General features: G+C 49.9%; 2 protein-coding genes across 4 annotated transcripts in view; one reads left to right on the top strand and one right to left on the bottom strand.

The window, feature by feature from the left end:
* The window catches only part of ZNF143 (zinc finger protein 143), a 274,804-nt gene that overhangs the window by 213,603 nt on the left and 47,971 nt on the right, over positions 1-13,230 (bottom strand). Inside the window, exon 3 of the mRNA XM_085648159.1 lies at positions 1,260-1,352. Within this exon, the coding sequence (XP_085504285.1) occupies positions 1,260-1,352 (93 nt within the window). The remainder of the gene's footprint in view (positions 1-1,259; positions 1,353-13,230) is intronic.
* Positions 1-13,230, top strand: part of LOC146857603 (uncharacterized) — a 426,280-nt gene that overhangs the window by 396,566 nt on the left and 16,484 nt on the right. The gene's annotated exons all lie outside the window — the stretch shown is intronic.

Raw genomic sequence — 13,230 nt, 5'->3', positions numbered from 1 at the left:
GTGATTTCTCTGTTACCAGAAGATTTAATTGACCCTTCAAGTGGGTCACTTCCTGGAGAATGTTGAGGGAACTGGTGATTTTATATTTATCCCCCGCTAGCTTAGTCTTTCTCTATGTTGCTATGATGCTATGTATTGAGCCCTAAACAATACTTTAAACCCATCCCAAAGGGCATTAGGGGATACCTCACTTGTGTTATTTTCTTCAAATTACGTTTCAGTGCCCTCTATTAAATTTTGCTCTGTAATCCTTGCCTTTGCGTAAAGATTTATTGAACCTCCATTAGTCTCTTTTATTGTTTTCAAGTTCAAATTCTAGCTCCCAAGTCCTTGTCTACAGTGGTGGCTTCTCTGCTAAGGTGGAGGAGCGTTGTCCCACTGCGCAAAAGGAAAACAAAGTGTCAATAATGTATCATTATTGTCATTTTATTTTATTTTCTATTTGCTGTGTGCAGTGTGGGGCGGGGCTAGCCAGAGCAGGGGAGAAGTGCTGTGCAATCCCTAATTGCACATGAACTATTTGGCCGGCCCTCTTGGGCCGACCAAACAGTTCACGCACACTTTTCATGTTCCTCCCAAGCTGCATTACACAGCCTGGGCAGGAACATGCACAGGATCCCTGTTCGAGTCTAAGCACCGATCCATGGCACTCAGACCAATCACAATGCTGCATTGCAGCGTTGTGATTGGCTCAGGTGAGCCTGTCTGCCGGGACAGCTCAGGCGAGGATGGAGGAGAGGTGGAGGCCGGCCGTTAAAGGTAAGTATTTTTTTTATAACATTCCTCCTCCACCACCCCCATCCAGTTGCAACCACTGCTGATAAATTGAAAGAAAAATGTACACCAACCACAGTCATGTTTTTGTTTTTTAAGTTAATTATATGACAGTGACAGGAGGAAAAAGTGAAAACTATCATCCTGAAACCTGAGTCCTAAGCGCAACCTAATAAACTATGTGGGGAGTCCTCACCAGAAGAAAGGACAGAAAACATTGATGGTAAAACCATTGGAACCACTGCAATGGGATCCTGAAGGCAATGAGGTCAAGAATTTGGGTAATAAAAGTAGGGAACAACTTGCTATGATTGTTAACATTAGGCGGTCAATCAATTCTTAGCTAGGGCACATGGAGATACAGGGACCTGTGTGATCACAGTAAACTGATGTGCTTTTTAAAAACAGCATGCATGTATACTTCACCATAACACAAAACAAAGCACATTTTCGAAATGTAACTTATCCAATGGGAATACTCTTACCTTTGGAATTGTGCTGAATAAACGCTGTGGAGCCATCTGACAGGGTAACTGCTTGGAGACTTACACTTTCCATGTTCTCCAGGTTGTCTCCATCTAGAAAAGAAACGGATCTATCAGTTTGTGTGACATGTTCTTGGTAACTAAAATGCATAATACTTAGTCATAAACTATCAGTCAGGGGTTACGGTGAAGAGTGGGAAACAATACTACCATATCCACCTACGGTCTCTCGTAATGCAAGGTTTGAACTCATACAGTATTTCGTGATATACAGGGCTTACATGCCCCTGTCTAAAGCTAATGAGCTTTTCCCTCAGGCCCACGCTGCTGGCCCCCACTGCTCCCTCGCTAATCCTGATATGTGCCACGTAATTGGTCCAAAATCATTACCCTACTGGCACACACATTGGAAACAATAGTTACATCTAGCTGGGAGGTCTGGGCTCTTGAAATATACTTGCACACTAAGTACAACAAGACCTTCCTCTTCTCAGGAAGGGCATGGCCAAGCTCCATTTCCTATTTATTGTGGAGGCGAGTAAGATGAGTCTGTGTGCATGTTACCTGATTGCCTTCACAAGCCAGGTAGTCAAGCGCTGATCAGTGCCCACCATATGCAGGTACTGCGTCACACAGTATGTTGGCAGCTCAGTTACTGCACAATGCCAGAAGGTATTGAGAGAGTGAGTCAGCGCATGGTACGTAAAAAACTGCCCACTGTAAGTGTTATGCTGAGTTACTAATTAGTCAAAGGGTATTAATATGCTGTTCTGGTAAAAGCCACCCAGGGAGGTTAATTCTGCCTCGTGCCAGTGTTGCAACGTGCGTCGAATAAGATGTCCTCTATTGCATGGGGAACTAGGAGGGGTATAGCTGAGAATTATAGGGCGGTCGAGGCCTTAAGGCTCAAGTTGTGCCAAAAGTGGTAGAGGGGCACCTGAAGTAGGCATAGTGGTGGTAGGGACCATGACGCGCACTGGGTGAAAAAGGAGGCACTTCAAGTTCCAGGGAGGTTGTAGTGAGAGTCTATCGTCAAGGTGAACCTCAACAAAGGCAGTGGCAGACCCACTGTAGTTGCTGCACCAAAAGGTAGTGCTTAAAGTTAGGAAAGCCCAGCCCGCCCCAGTCTGCAGTCAAACGCAACTTAAACAGTGCCACCCTGTGGCGGCTAATATCTCAGTTTCAGTGATAGGGTAACCCAGATCACAACCCTGTTCCTTAGTAACCCAGGCCAGAGGAATCCAAGCAAGATAAGCCAGTTCCAGGGAGGTTGTAGTGAGAGTCTATCGTCATGGTGAACCTCAACAAAGGCAGTGGCAGACCCACTGTAGTTGCTGCACCAAAAGGTAGTCCTTAAAGTTAGGAAAGCCCAGCCCGCCCCGGTCTGCAGTCAAACGCAACTTAAACAGTGCCACCCTGTGGCGGCTAATATCTCAGTTTCAGTGATAGGGTAACCCAGATCACAACCCTGTTCCTTAGTAACCCAGGCCAGAGAAATCCAAGCAAGATAAGCCAGCATCCTCTCTGTTGGCAGGCGCTGTTCTGCAGTGTATAGAGTTAAGCAGTATTCAGTGAAAGAGTGGTGTATTTCTGCCAGTGTGTGCACGTAACTATCTGGGGCTATTCTGATGGATGGAATCGGAAAACAAGGTGTTTCTTGCTTAATTAACCAAGGAAGTAGGGATTCAGGCTTGTCTGCTTCCTCATGTGTTCTCGCTGTGTATGCCGCAAAGTTACCACATCACAGCCGTTCAAGCAGTTGATGTAAGTGTCTCTACCAGATACATCGTTACCGAAGGTAAGTAACTCGTACATCTGATAGAGACATCTAGCCGCAGATTCCTTAACTCTGAATAGATACCACAGCCATACCTCAAAGAGGGAAGTGGGTCTGCGACAGAACAATAGAAAATTCCAAGCATCCGATCCGGCAACAGAGTGACGGATAATAGGGGAAGCTGTAGCGGAACACCCATACAGCAACCCAAGCAGCTCGGAAGAGCAGCCATACAGCAACCCAAGCAGCTTGGAAGAGCAGTAATAATGGTATGGCAGATATCCTAAAAATGCCACAATGGTGCTACACTATGCCGGTATAAAGAATGGCGGGTAGAACGGCAAGAGCCATATACCAGAGTAAAGAAGAGAGAGGGAGAGAAAGCAGGACTACTCTCCACTTAATGGCGCACGATGAGGACACCTATCAAGGTCAAAAAGAACCTGAAGAGAAGCAAACAGTCCAACAGACTAGCCTATAGAAGGAAGGCTGAAGGAGCCTGTGCTAAAAGGCCAAAAGCAAGAGCTGGAACCCGAGCAATGCGTGTGGAACAGCCAGCGGGACAAGAAACACACCAAGTGCACACCCAATGTCAAAAAGGGGCAATAGAGGCGAATAGCATCAATTCTAAACCCGCTGAAACAGGCAGAAATACGCAACAGGCAAAACTGCCACGGAGACCTTAAAGCATAAGAGTACCCGACCTGGCAGTATGAAGCCAAAGTGAGAAGCAACCCACAATATAGACTTGCAGACACTAGCATATCCGAAGGATGTGGCCAAAAACACGAAGGTAACGAATTGTGGAAAGAGCCACAGATTCTGCGACCAAACACTCCTGAAAGGACACGCACAGTGTTGAACACTAAAAAAGGGAACACCTGTCAAATTGGGCAAACTGCCCAGTAAGCGGAAGCAAAGAGGAACTTATGGGCAGCTTGCAACAACTCAGAAAAGCTCCCACACACATGGAGATATCAGCTTTACCTTGCAGCCTCGAAAAGAGGTGGCAACATAGGAAAAGGAATACCAAGGCAAGCGGCACGCATACATAAATGTGTAAACATATAAATATGAAGAGACAGAACAAGCCAGGAGCATGAACATGTCCATACCGGAGCACACCTAGTACAGTAAGGGCAGTAGGATCCACTTCTGAAGAGAAGATCAAGCAACCTCCCAAGGAGGTGGAACAGGCAACAGGCAGAATGACCATGGTGTAAGAAGATGGCACCAGGGAAAAAATAGAGCACCGTACAACGGACCACCAAGCACCGCATGGAGCCCACAGGTTCTACAGGCCCAGGTGAGATAAGTAAAGCCATATAATAGCATACAAGTACATCCACATGGAGTATGCATACCCCAAACAACGGGGAACACCTCTTAGGGCAATAAGCCAAGCTAAAAGAGCGCAGTAACGAACTATACCCGTGAACATAAGTTCAGAGCCATATGACATTACCGAGCTGAGCCACCGGCTCAATACCACAGTCAGAGGACCAGATACAGCAATCTGTGGAACACGGCTTTAGCAGGCCACCAGGCCATCAAACCAAAACGCATCCAAGGGATGCCAATAAAAGGGTAATCACCCTTGACATCAGAAAAGAAGACGTAAGGCTCACTGTCCAGGTTAAACACAGAGCGCATGCAAAGGATGCGAAATGAAAAAGTACCACCACGTAAGATAGGCCTAAAAAGACCTAAGGGGGAGGACGAAAGCCCGCAAGGAGCCGGTGAACCGCCGACTCGGCGTGAGCATCAAATAGCAAAACCACATCAAAGGGTAAGTCATCCAGTCGCTCCCGGATATTTTCTGGAAAGACACTATCGCGCAACCAAGCGTGACGCCTTAAGGCAACAGAGTACGCCGTAGCACGACCCAAAGAATCCGCAGTATATAAGGCTGAACGGATTGTGAATTCGGCAAGGTCGTGGCCATCCCAGAGGAGGCGAAGGAGATCGACCCGAGCACCTTCAGAGCTGGCTGAAAGCCAGGATTCTGCAGAGTCCCACAGGGCAGACGTAGCTCGCGCTAAAACACACATTGTATTCAAGGTTCGTAGGGTCGCACTAGTGGAGGCAAAGACGTTCCTGCCCCATGACTCTAGCCACCTGGACTCCCGAGAGGGAGGAAGCATTAGAGGAGGCAGGGAGGGGAAAGCAGTCTGCAACACAAACCCTTGGACATCAGGGTGTACAAAAAGACAAACAGGATCATGCGGAGCTGGACGGTGGCGGTGCAAAATTGAACGAGCCACCGGGTCACCTGAAGCAGGCCAGGTCCACGTACCTAAAAGGGTATCATAAATGGAGGCCTCAAAGGGTAGAAGCGGCTCCACAGTCCTGGACCCCCGGTGAAGGACCTCAAGCAAGGGGTCCACAGACAAGGGGGTAGAAGTGGGTTGCATGTTTAAAATGCGGGTGGCCAATGAGACCACCCTCAAAAAAGCCGCACCGGCCTCGGTAGCCCTCCGCGGACGGGACAACAACTCGTCAGTGGGGGAGGGTTGTAAGCTGACCCTCCCAAGACACTGATGGTGCGACCATTGTTCCACGGACGGGAGTCCCATTGGAGAATGAGGATCCTGACGTAGCTCCTGGGGAGGCGAAGAGCCTGCCGGATCTGGGGGCTCCTGAGGAAGCTCCACAAATTCCAAGGGGGGCACTGGCAACAGTACGTCCGGTGATGCTGGGCAAGAGGACAGCACCGAACACTCTCCAGAGGCTTCAGGAGAAGAGTCCATAATTCTGGGCCGACATGGCGCCGAAGCAACGCGCGTCGGCCCCAACCCCGCATCTTCATTCGCTGACTCGGCTGCATACGGCGTGGACTCGGCGCCGTAACTATGAGAAGCTCCCCTTTCGAGGAAGGAGCAGGCGCCGGAGCAGGCGAGGTAAGCGTTCGGTGCCGACCCGGCGCTGACTCCACCTCATCCATGACAGGCTCTGACTCCGGAGAAAGGAGCAGAGGAGGCGAGCTTCTGGCGCCGGTACGGCGCCGACCCCAGCTCCGGACAGGCAACAGCCTGCCCAGGAGCCCAGGGTGTGTCCACAGGCTCCAACTCTGGAGAAAGGAAAGAAGTCGGAGCCGAAGAGGCGAGCCTCTGGCGCCGGTACGGCGCCAACCCTGGCTCCAGGCAGGCGACCGCCTGGCCGGGAGCCCGGGTGTGCTCAAAGCAGGGTTATGAGCCTGTGGTGCCGCAGGGAGCCCAGAGGGGCTATTCGGCGTGGCGGAGGTGCCGTGGGTCATAGAGGGGGACCCAGGTGGGCCATGACCTAACGACTCCGTGAAGACCGTAGAGGGGGACACAAGCGGGCCGCGCCCTAACAGCACCACATCTCAGACGTCCCTGGGAACCAGAGGCTCAAATTGCACCGGGGGCGAGCCCGCCGGCTAGTCCGTCGGAGATCCCACAAAAAGCGGAGGCCCAGAGGACACCCAAGGAACGGAAAAGTGCCCAAGGGAGGCCTGCAGAGCAGCGGCATATGCCTCCATTTGGGCCTGAGTTGCCCCCACACCCGGAAAGGGCGGGTAGGGCGACTGTCGGGAGCACACGTCCGGAATGTTCCGGGAACCAGTGCTCCTGACAACAGAAGAAGGGGAGGTCGAAGACCTCGGCGACAAGCGCCTCGACTTACCAAGTGGTGAACGGCAGCCGCGGACAGCGGAGGCCGAAGGACGGCGTGACCGGACAGTAGAAGGACCTGCCATGGAAGAAGAAGCTGGGGGGCGAGACGACTCCGACCTAGACAGCCACGCCGAGAGAAGCTTCATACTACGCTCACGCCGAGACTAAACTTCAGGTGTTGGCACGCTTCGCAGTCCGTGGAGTCATGGTGCTCGCCCAGACACCACATACAAATAAGATGCGGGTCCGTCGCGGACATCTGTCGCGAACAGAAATTACAACTTTTAAAGCCCGAAGGCCTCGCACACTGTTCCCCGACACGAAGCCTCGACAAGGCCTAAAAACAGGCCAGAGGAACCGCTCACTCCGGATCCGCGTTGAACGCGGAAAAGAAGGAAACTGATCTCAGCGCGCCGGGAGGAACTTATATGACCTCGCTGACGTCACGTACGTGGACGACGTCAGGGCGGGGTCATGTGGCACCGTCCCCCGGCGCGCAGAGTTGCTGCCGCAAAGTTTTTCCGGATCCAGTCTGACGCCTGGGGATATTCTAAGTTAAGGAATCTGGGGCTAGATGTCTCTATCAGATATGTATTTTTGCGAGCAGCCAAGAAGGGTTCCTGTTGTTCCTCCTCCCAAATCGAGCGAGACTTCAACCCAAGCAAGGACTTCTCACTAGTGTGCATGCCCCCTACTAATGCTCCCTAAGCTACCACTACTGCTGAGATACAGCGCTCCGGTGGAGGCCGTATCTCAGCAGTAGTGGTAGATTGGGGAGTGGATTATTGGAAATAATCTGTTATCTTGTCATAAAAGGTACAGAGCACCTGGTGCTCCAGCAATTTGGGCTGAAGTCAACAGGAGGGAATTGGGCGGGGCAGCAAACCCCAGCGGAAATCTGCGACCCAAGGGTTTTGGTCTGAAGCAATCTGCCTATTACTCAGTGCGTACGCAAAGGGAGCCCATGGAAGCAGTGTAAACAATATTATCTAGGTGTAAATGTAGATTTTGGGTGGAAGAATTAAAGCAATATGCCCTTATGTCTTCATTGCGCCTTTGCCAAATATCCTCCAAGGACCATTGTTAAAGCAAACTAGAAAAGCGTTTCGCATTCAATGTGGTTGGGGCCTGAGGAAGAGGAGGAAACAACCTTTCCAGCATAGGGTCCAGTACACTGCTGAATGCATCATAAAGCAACTAAGGGATAGCAGCCCAATGCTGCAGTAATCCTGACAGCTTCTCCCAGAAAACCGCCTACTCCACAATAGGGGCACAGATGCTGCCCAAGAGCAGTAGACTACCATCGCGTCTGCCCTTCACCAGCGTATCATTCCTCACCATCCAGGGCATTTGTCTGCGACAGGAAAGGTACCGCAGCCCGCACCAAAATTAATGTCCCCCCAGAGTAAGCAGAGTAGTTTGTGGAGAATGATTTTTGGAAACAAGCTAACTGGGTCAATCATATATGATTCCTGTGAAAAAAGGCTATGCATGTTCCTCTACTCTTAAAGAGTGAGAATACAGCATACCGCTTATTGGCTGAACCTATCCCCCTTATATTCCATGTAAGTAAACTGTAATCAGATACGGCCTGGTTGAGAGATTTCAAAAGTAAGGGAGTAAGCACTGAACTGCCCAATGCAAGTAGCATAAAATATATTTTACCTGACAGTGACCTCTATTATTGTTGACCTGATAACCTACAACAACCGTGAAAAATAATTTGTAACAAGAACACAAAAACAAAGGGCAGAGGGCGGAACACCCTGTCCAAACAGTTTAACATAAACACAAGTCATTTTGCATGGGTAAGCTATAGCCAAGGTTAAGTAGCGTGTCATTTGAGACCCTTGATGACGGCAGTAGAAGTGTGGGTACCACCGTTCAGGACAGTAGATGGAGCCTTCAAGTTCACAACAAGGAGCAGTTGTGACAAGGTCAGTTTGATGGTCGCTGTAGTGAAGATGCTGAGAAGCAATCTCTGTACACCGCCATTCATGAGACCCCCCTCAGTCAGTATTATCAATTATGGTAGCAGTCTCTTGTGGTTGGCAACAGAGAGAGAGGAAAAGCACTGCAATAGGGCCCTTACAGTAAGTTATGAGCAGTTTGTGGTGTGTCATCCTAAGGGGCCACTGATCAAGAAAGTGAGACACATGATCAAGATGATTCCACATCGCCCAATATTGCTATGACAATGCAGTGACATTGGTATCTGTCCCGAACAGATACCAATGTCACTGCAGTACTCCGCCGATGAGGACGACTTCTAAAATGTCTTGGGAGGAGACAGACACGTCAGTGATCCAGTCTCACTAACCTCTGCAGTCTGGCCTTACCTCCTTTCATAAGGTGAGCCCAGAGGCAGGCACTCTGTCCGCGAACCACCCTACCACAGCGACTGAAGCAGGCCACTGCAGTTCTCACCAGGGGTCCATCCAAGTATATAGGGGCCCCAAAAGAGTTGCCAATGTCCCTCCCTGGTAGGGAAGATCAATGCTGGCAGACATCAGCGCGGTGTCCCTGCAGCAGCAGTGGCCACCCAGCGCAAGGCCTCTAGTCTGCAGAGTCTGAAGTCACAAGGTCGAGCTCATCTCAACAGTGACCGACCTCACTCACCACGCTCAACCCCTGATGGAGGTAGGGCAACATTTCAGTAGTGTAGTACTGCCTTGAGTGTTAATTGATGGCACCTCTTCATGAAGGATAAACATTGGATGGCAGGCCGTGCTGGCAGGCTGCATTTGCAATGCAGCTGAGTTATGCAGCCACCATGTTTACTAGCTTAGCTACGACCCCCCCTGCAGAGGTGCTCTTTACACACTAGGTGCCCATGTGTTGCAGGTAAGCCCAAAACATTTAAAGTTCTATGGGCTTCCCTGATGTCTTCTTTTATATTTAACGTATGCATGAGCTGATGACCAAAATATGTTTTTTAGGTGCCCAGAATTACTGGTGTATTGGCAGGAGGTGGAGAATGTGGTTAAGAATATCTGTGGGGGTGGAGGAGCCAAGATGGCGACCGGAGCAGACGCTTGAGCGCCCGGCTCCGTCGGCCCTTGGCCCCGGACTATCATCCTGATTCCTATCCTTGCCGATTCTCGAGGTGAAACGTGTGCGACGACGCGCTGTCCACGCCGCCGCTTCCCCGAAGTCTCAGCCCGCCCGGATGCCGGAGTTCTTGGTGCTTTTGTTCTCCGCCCTGGACCCCTGCTCCATTGTGGCCTTTGCCGGCCCCCTGGAAGCTCCGCAGTCACCGGACCCGCTAGCGCAAACCCGAGCCCCGCGGTCCCGACCTCACCTAACACCACGGACTGTCGCCAGATGAGCCTGGGGAGGGACGACCAGACACCTCCTGCACCCTGCGCCTGAAGGGCTGGGGCTGTAAGGTAAGCCCCGGTGCGGCGGGTCTCCTGCCCCGATCTGTGGACCGCGCTGTGGGAGGCTGCCGACCCCCTTCTTCTATTGCCTAGTCGGCTGCAAAGAGAACCCGAGGGAAGGGAGGCGACTGTTGGCTTTCCCAGTTGCGGTGCAGACCTGAGGGGAACTGACTCCTTGCTACGACCCCCCCCCGGCCATTGTACCGTCCGGCGGTAAAACATGGCGTTGTTTGCCTGCTCGCGGCTGGGGGGTGATACTCCGGTCTTGCCCGCTGCCCGCTTCGCCCTCCCTCCACCAGACACCAGCTCCACAGTGCCGTCCCGGATTGCTACCGATGTGGGGGTGCAGCTTCCGCTGACTTGCGGCTCCGTTCTGGCCGTCCTGCGGGACCTTCGTCTACAAATGTGTGCTCGCTTTCAGGCGCTGAGTGAGCAGTTTGACTCCATGCTGTCGGCTGCGGGCCGTGAGCGCTCCGTTTGTCATCAACACGGCGTGGGTCTGCCAGTGCTTTTGTCCTCTTGCGGGGACGCAACGGCTGTGTGTGATCGTGCTACACTGGTGCCTGCACCTGGCTTTCCCGGCACCCAGGATCAATTGCTCTCCAGCTCAACAGCGGATACTTTGTTTCCCCGTTCATTGCTGCCTGCTTCATTGTTGCCTGCCTCACCGCGTCTGCAAGAGTATCCAGCTGAGCAACACCTAACATCCTCGAGGAATCGTTCACGGTGGCCTACTGCTTCTTTTCTGTGGAACTCCTGTACTCTACATGCCATGTCTGGACTTTATGTGGTGCACAAAGGGACCTCTACAGATGGTCGGCGGCCATTTTGTGATTCTACTTCACCATCTTCTCCTAAGCGGCCATATTGTCTTTGTCTGCACGGGGTGCGGGGCCTTCATGTAGGGGCTGGCTTAATCTCAAGCCCGCGATCGGGCCAGGGCTAGACTGATTTATATCGCCATGGTTTCACGGATGGGCTGGACTGGGACTGGAACTGTATGTATACTTTGTGCGCACTCGTCGCGATCTGTCTTCCTTCATTTAAATTGTTGTGACAAATTCATTTTCACACGACCGCTTTTGGTGTAGTGGGTTCTCAGGGTGTGGAAGCAATAGATGGCAGATGGTTTAGGGCGCTCTGATGATACACAGGCTCCTCCCCGCTTTCTTCTTTTTGGGAGTTTAGATTAGAATAGTCCTATTCTTTTCTCGCCCCCTTTATCACAGGTGTACTGTTTTCTTATCTTTCTTTACTCTATTCTTACTCTCTTTCTTGTCTATATTTCGGGTTTATTGGGCGACAGGCACTATGCTGGGGGGGGGGGCAGGCCGTAGCCTCTGCATTGGTGTGGGGTGGGGGGGTAATTTACTGTTTCTAATTAGTTCTATGGGCCTTTTTTTTTCTTTGTATGTTTCTGCGCTATACTTGTTTCGATTCTGGGTCCGGGTGTGGGGTTGACTGAGTGGGGGCGGCACTGGCGGGGTGCGTAATTGCTCATGTGACTATCCGGTTATATAACTGCATTGCCTCTCTGCCTGAGATTTTACTTCCATTGCTGTTTTAATGATGCTGCTGCTCTCCCGTGTGGTGAAGATATCGTGCGGACTCGAATCTCCTTGGTTCTTATTCTTCACTGACTTTTTCCCTGATAAAATTATTTTGAAAACTTTAAAATTAACCTTCACTTCTCCTTTCCCTGGGGTCAAGGATCTCTCCAGTGTATGATTCATAAATCGTTGCTAATCTTGACCGTTGCAGCACACGGGCCGTAATGTTTGTATCAGTGCTTAATCGTACCGTGGCCGGCCTGAAGGTTGTAGGCCCGTATTTGTTCTTTGAATATGCACGAATAAAGGTTTTAAAAAAAAAAATACAAAAAAAATAAAAAGAATATCTGTGGGGTGAATTTAACGTTAAGTTTAACATTGGTATTAATGGGGGTGGAAGCCTGCCCGAGCTAGCCTCTAACAAAATCTAGGAGGGCCTTTGCTATTCTATATGATGCTCCTAGCCAGAAGAGAGATCTGTAAGAGCTGGACGGATTCCTCACCACCTAAGGCGATTGACTGGGTTCAAGCGGTCAGAAACATTTGTAAAATGGACATCGGCTCTGGAACTGGGTGGGGCTGATCGCAGCTGGATATAGGTCGACTTCCAAAGATGGAGTTGAATGTCAACGACTTAATATGTCGACAGGTGTTTCCACCTGTGAGATGCCAGGAAACTGGTAGGACTGGTCCGGCAGGGCCGGAGATAGTATGCAACGGGACCAAGGTTGGAACAGGTTTCGTAGAATGGCCTGGGTATGTAGAGATTGGTGATATGAGAACTTAAAAAAAGTATGCATGAGGTTAGATAGACAATGTCATCGAAAGTCATGGCATTTTGAGCTACCATTATCCCGATAACACCAATCCATGATTCAGTCCAGGGTAGCTCATAAGCAGCATGCAGTGCCTTGCTGACTGTTTGACTGATGTAGCAAGATGAATGGAGAAAAATTACATCAAGGTTAAGCCACAAAAAGCAGGGCTCATTATAGTAAATTCAATTTATTGAAGGAGAATGGAGATTGGTGATAGCGTGTTAATTAATTAACAGTGTCCATCCTCTCTTTGTGAACAATGTCCATAACTTGAGTTCTCCTTCACTGAAGCCTCAATAGCACATCCACCAGAACTGCGTTGTGCTTTCTCATGAATGCCAGTAACATAAGTGAAGTTATGACTGAATGAGGATTTTACCATCTTTAAATATTTTGGCACAAAGGCCACTTCCCTTGCTCCAACACTGAAATGAATGACTCATCTGTTTATATCATATCTATTTGATTATGGTATATGCAGAGATGTCCCTTTGTTTGGCTAGGATAATTCACAATTTCTGTGAAACACAACAGTTACAATGCTGAAATGAATATTGTGCCTAAATCATACCCCCCTTCAATACGCTGGCGTACTGTGACCTTGAAAATTAAACTGAACATTGCAGTTTTAGTGTAAAAGACTTTACAAAGTTGAGATCTGTTGACTTTGGCAGTGCTTGTTATTTTAATGCACAATATGCTGTTACCCTTTTCGGTTTGGGTTTCGATGTGCAGGAGAACTAATAAATTAAAAAAATTGAGTCAATTGGAATTCCTACTTTTTGTAATCATCCAGCATTACTTTAACCAG

Source organism: Triturus cristatus, chromosome 3_2 (genome assembly GCF_964204655.1).
Source record: "Triturus cristatus chromosome 3_2, aTriCri1.1, whole genome shotgun sequence".
In the NCBI taxonomy this organism is placed as follows: domain Eukaryota; kingdom Metazoa; phylum Chordata; class Amphibia; order Caudata; family Salamandridae; genus Triturus; species Triturus cristatus.
Note: the sequence above shows the minus strand (reverse complement) of the source record. Positions and strands in the feature narration are given on the sequence as shown.